General features: G+C 41.4%; 1 protein-coding gene across 1 annotated transcript; it reads right to left on the bottom strand.

The window, feature by feature from the left end:
* Nucleotides 1-2,584: 2,584 nt before the first annotated feature.
* Nucleotides 2,585-4,744, bottom strand: vgf (VGF nerve growth factor inducible). The gene has a single exon (XM_008303400.1). It carries the CDS (start codon nt 4,742-4,744, stop codon nt 2,585-2,587), a length of 2,160 nt encoding a protein of 719 aa, XP_008301622.1.
* Nucleotides 4,745-5,590: the final 846 nt, after the last annotated feature.

The raw sequence follows: 5,590 nt of genomic DNA, 5'->3' as shown, positions 1-5,590 counted from the left end.
ACAAAATGTTTCCAACTGTGGTGAACAAGTTCTCAAGAACCATTTTAATTATCTTATTTGCTCCCATTACAGAAGAGATTACAGCTTAAATTTCATAATATCAAAGAGTACCAGAAAAAAAATAATAAAAAAATGATAAAAAGAGGAACGTAACAGTGACATGTTATTGGCAGATTTCTGCTCAGCATTTGGAACCAATTCATGATTAAAATTATGATTGTTTTGAAAAAGGAACCAAAGTAGACACTGCGCTGATGATGATAAATTAAAAACAAATGAAAAATACAATGGAAAGAAACTTAATAATTTTGTTCCACTTTGGGGTGCTATAACAGCTTATTTTTAGTAGACAAGGAAAGCGTCATTCTATATCACCTATATGTAATTCCAGTGTCTGATAAATCTTACTTTTCTTAGACGTGGTTGGTCATCACATCACATAAATCAAATAGTCTGATGCAAACTTTGGACAGTCCTTCTTTTTATGTAACTTTTACTAAAAACTGCAGTGGCCAGCTCCTTCAGAAAATGATTTAGCGTTTTTAATGCAAATATATATTTATCAGTGTGTATTCGTTGACGATAAATAAAATGTAGACTCAAATCAGCCTTATAATATTATTTTAGCAAAGAAACAGTATCCGCTACTGCATCTTCCTCTGAAGGCATCAACTGTAAAAGAATGCCATATAGAGTTTGGCCAGGGTTTGGCACCATAGCAACAAGGTAATAGAAGTTATGCAAAAGGATGAGTCATCCAAGCCATTATAGTGGTGTTAGTGTGGCTTCCAAAGCCTTTTGTATGAAATGTGCTTTTTGGTGCATTATGTTTCATTATGAAGAACTTTGGTGGATATGTGCGAGTGTACATCACGAAAAAGGTGCTTGCCTGCAAAAAAGAAAAAAAAGAAAGAAAAAGAAAAAAATGTTGCATTTTGATAAAAAAACATAGTGAAATGAAACAGTTATATAAAAAGTGTATTAATTTTAAAAGATAAGTATAAGGAATGACTCTAAAATGAGGCCCTTCCCAGATTATTTATGAAACTTATTTCATCTCTAAGAGGTAAAAGAGTGTCATTTCATACTGTATGTGGCCTGAAGTATGTGGACACTCCATGACCAGGGGTTGTTTTTCCTGCCTCAGGCCATTGACTGTATATAAAGACGGACAATTCCTTCATGTCATCACCTAAATGTTCTCTGGACAGTTGTTTTGAAGCTCAGTGTAGTGGCTCTGGCCATCACCATGTTGGTTATGCTGCTTATTTCCTGGCTATTCCAAAAATGAACAAAGAGGTAGAGCGTGACTGGAGCTAAGGTGAGCCATGCAAGTTTTTCTTGGGCCATGGATTGTCTTATGATGATACCCACCTGTCATGCAAAGCAGTTACACTGTTAACTATGCATACATTTTAGCCTTAATACAATGCATATGGGTAAGTTGTACAAAAATCCACCCCCCATACAGTGGTCATGAATGGAGAAATTTGCTATAGAGAGCAAAAGGGTTTTGTAAACATCATTTTAACATAGGGTTAAATGGGGATTGACTTGCTTTTGGAGCCAGCCTTAGGTGGCCATTCAAGGAACTGCCATTTTTAGTACTTCTGCTACAGCTTCATTTTTCAGCCCTAGAGATTTCCACTTGGTTCGGGACTAACTCCTTAGATTTATTTACAGGAATCTTAATACAGTATCAACAGTGTTCTACCACTTCTGTATGAACAGTTGGTTTGGCATTTTTCTGTTTCAACATGATGATGCACAAAGCCAGTTTTGTAAGAAAAGGTTCCCCCAGTTTGGTGTGGAAGAGCCTGACTGGCCTATCTGACGTCAACCCTTCAACCCCTGAGCAGGAAAGACTGACACCAGGATGTTTGAGAAGCACATTGATAACCATAGTATCAGAAACACATTGTCTGCTATCACATATGGCTGGAATGTTTGGTGTCTGCGTACTTTGAGCAGTGTAAAACACGTTATTTCTAAGAAATTGGTTTATGAAATATGTTTCAAATTTGCCAGCCCGACGTAGTCCCACAATTGTCCTTTCTTTGTCAACAGACGATAAAATTCAGACTGTAAAATCAGGAATCAAGCATTTCTCAGAATCCACCACAGCCTTCGACTCATCCGTCTCTCAGTCTGACTATGAAAAAGATACAGGTAACAACATAGTTAGGCGTCCTCCTGTTGTTGGCATTGTAAAATGTCCAAATGGAGAATGTTGTCATGCTGGGCGTTTTGACGAAAAGTTCTAGCATATGATACAAATCTTTGTGAGGTCACACTTTCCAACGGATCACATTCATTCTGGTTCCTCTGCTTAGGAGGAGAGTAGTGAAGATGTGCGCCTTTCCTTGCATTTTCATTTCAAAGTTCGATTTTAGCCAGACTACCGCTGGAAAAACGTCCTCTGCGACTTTTCCGTATCTCAACCAATCAGAGAAGGGAAAGAAACTTGTTATGTAAAACAATACCTCAATTTGAACAGAACAAAATCATAAAGAAATACACTCTTTACTGCTCATGGCTCCTTTTTCCATTTTTCCTGTTCTTTCTCTTTCTTCTCATCTTTCCTTCAGTCTATCATCTTTTGTCTCTTCATGAGTATCTGCTGTATGTATTTCTCCAAATCATCACGGTTGTTGTTTGTTGGCTGCTTTTCAGCCATATAATAATCTTTGTTTCTTGTCACTGCGGATGCTGGGGCAGAATAATAAAATGGATTTTGCTGAGGAGGAATTACAGACATTTGGAGAGGGGAACGAGGTTTGGGGATGGGTACTGGCTGAAATATCCGGGGGTAAAGTGAGACTGGGTAGCTGGTGTAGTAGGACTTCTGCTGGAGGCCTGGGGGGGGTTGTCTTAGCCGGGGTTGGACCCAGCTGCGGTATCGCCTATTGGGAGGGAAAGCGTACGTGTTATCCATGGAATTCCCCAGGAAGCTGCTGAGGGGGACAGCAGATTTAGGGATGTAGTAATTGGGTTTAGGCCTGGGGGGAGGAGGAAAATAGATGGGGTAATAGTCTGGATAGGGATTCCTCTGGTAGTAGGGAGCGTAAGTGTAGGGGTATAAAGGATAGCCAGACCAGACAGACTTGGGTGGTTTGAGCCAGAGGTCCTGTTTGATTGGCAGAGGCTTCTGAGGTTTTGGCCAAAGATTTTTATTGGCTAAAAGAGGTTTTGGCGTTTTCTCCTGGAACCAAGTTTTAAGTAAGTTAACAGCTGGAGGTGGCTGCTTAGAGACAGGTATTGTATTTTGAACAGTTGGAGTCTGCACTGCAGAAGAGAGTGAAGAAGACAGGGGCGATAGAGGTCGTTGCCAGCGTGACGTTGTTTCAGGTGGCAAATCTTTCTTCTTCTTCTTCTCCACGTCGCTGATGATATCTACCACATCATCAGCAGGGAGGTGGAGCTTGCTGGAGATCTCAATCAGCTTGTCGATGGTTTGAGGATCGATATCATCCTCCTCCGTCACTTCTTGTTCCTCATCAGACCTCTTGTCTTCTGCAGCGTTCGACAGGGATGAGGTATACTTCTTGTTGCCGTTATTCTGTTTGACCATGTAGTGCAGCAGCATGTCTGAGGCGATGTCAGCCAACTTCTCCTCCTCCAACTTGGCTCGTTGTGCCTCAGCTGCCTGCCTCCTCATCTCCTCTTGCTCCGCTTTGGCCTGAGCCTCCTCCTCCTCAGGACTTAACACCTCCTCATCTTGCTCCTCCTCTGTTTCATCATCTTTCATCACCTCCTGCTCTGCTGGAGGCTGTGGCTGCGCTGCATTGTTGCCATAAATACTGCCCTCAAATTCATCCATAAAATTGCCTCCCCTAAAAGTTGGGAAGTTCAGGGCTTTCTGCGTCTCCTCTTGCCATTTCAGTTTTTTCTTAGACATGGCAAGGTCACTGCCTTTATTTGCTAGTATAATGTCATTGTGACTGCTGTAACCTCTGCTCTCTCTCTGATTTTTCTCTGAAAGCCCTTCCCTCTTAGTGGCTGTATTCAAGCGAGGAAACTCTTTCATCATAGTCTCCAGACTCTTCAGCTCCTCGGGGCTGAGCTGCTCCTCCTCCTCATGGCTGCCTTGATCAGGGCTGGTCGATCCTTGTTGAGGAGCGGCACCCTGGTCGTTCTCTCCTCGTCCGTCGGAACCAGTGGGCTGCTGCTCCATTTGCATCTGAACTGTCTGGCTTGTGGTACGACTGATCACCTTCTCAGTCATCTTCTCCTCCTCTTCCTGAGCTTTTTTCCTCTCATCCTCCTCCTTTCTCTCCTGCTCTTTTCCCTGTGCGGCCATCAGCAGCTCGAAGTCCTGTCGTCCACCTCTGTCTCGGTCCACTTCCTCCATTGTTCTCACTTCCCTGTATGCCTCTTCTTTTTTAACCTCCCCTCTCTCAGCCTTTATCTCGTCTTTCATTCCATCATGCTCCTCTCCCTCCCTGCTTCTTTCTACATGTGAGCGATTCAATGCCTCCAGTAAAATTGCCGCTAGTAATTTGGGATCAACATCCTTAAAAAGCTCTTCTTCTTCCTCAGCTTGTTCTTTCTGTACTATTTGTCTCTCCTCATCCCTTCTTTCTCTGTTTCCAGACACTATCCACCCAGGAAGAGTATCTCTGTGTGGGTTATCAGCATCTCCGATGGTGCTGAGAGGGCTGGGGGTGGACAGATGGAGAAAGGACGCTGCTGTCAGGAGAACCAAGAGTGTAAGGGCACTTGAGGTGTCATGGTATCCAGTCATGGCCACTTAGGACACGGCTGCTGTGAGCAGCAAGTGAGATCAGAAAAACCTGGAGAAGAGAGAAAAACAAAACCAAATCTTCAGTTTCAGTAACTCTTGTCTTAAAGCACAAAATCGAGTTATAATGTTATAGGAATTCCATTGCTGTTGGATGATTTTGTACCTCAAGTTGCTACTGCTTATTCTCAATGGTGAAAAGGGCGTATCTCGGATGTTAAATAAGGACGGTGAATAGCCGAGTTGCAGATCAGACACAGGTGCAGGAGGTCAGAGCTCACTTCCTGTTGTGTTTTCCTAACCCTTAACAATGTGTTTTAGGCACTTAACTACATATTTTCCTATTTTTGTTTTCCTTTTCCATGTCGTAGCTGCCATTCACAGATATTATAGAAAGATCGAATTATAAAATTGTCCTGATATTCTAAACATTCTGAAGTTCAGTTTGCCAGAATGATAAATAAGTAACTTCCTTATGAAATAGCAAATTTGAAATAAATCAATAAATAAACTGAATCCAGACATAAAAATCTTTTAAACAGTTATAGTCTTTAATAAATTGCTTTAATTCTGTGATGTTTATTGGAGAATGTAGGCATATGGTCAGATCCAGATTTATGATCAGATTCAAAATTTTGTATAGTTCCAGTTTTGGACTACATTTTACACATTGTACTGTTTAGATGACATTTAACATTCAACAACTTGACTTTTTATTTGACAGAAAAACAGGTTTTATTGAAAAGCATAGGCTTATTCTTTGAAAAGCCTGATCAAAATAGTATCACATGGGTAGCAGTACCCAAACTCCACCAGTCTGGTTTCATAGGTTTTGTATTAGTAAACAAA

This window comes from Stegastes partitus, unplaced genomic scaffold (assembly GCF_000690725.1).
Source record: "Stegastes partitus isolate 25-593 unplaced genomic scaffold, Stegastes_partitus-1.0.2 Scaffold1998, whole genome shotgun sequence".
In the NCBI taxonomy this organism is placed as follows: domain Eukaryota; kingdom Metazoa; phylum Chordata; class Actinopteri; family Pomacentridae; genus Stegastes; species Stegastes partitus.
Note: the sequence above shows the minus strand (reverse complement) of the source record. Positions and strands in the feature narration are given on the sequence as shown.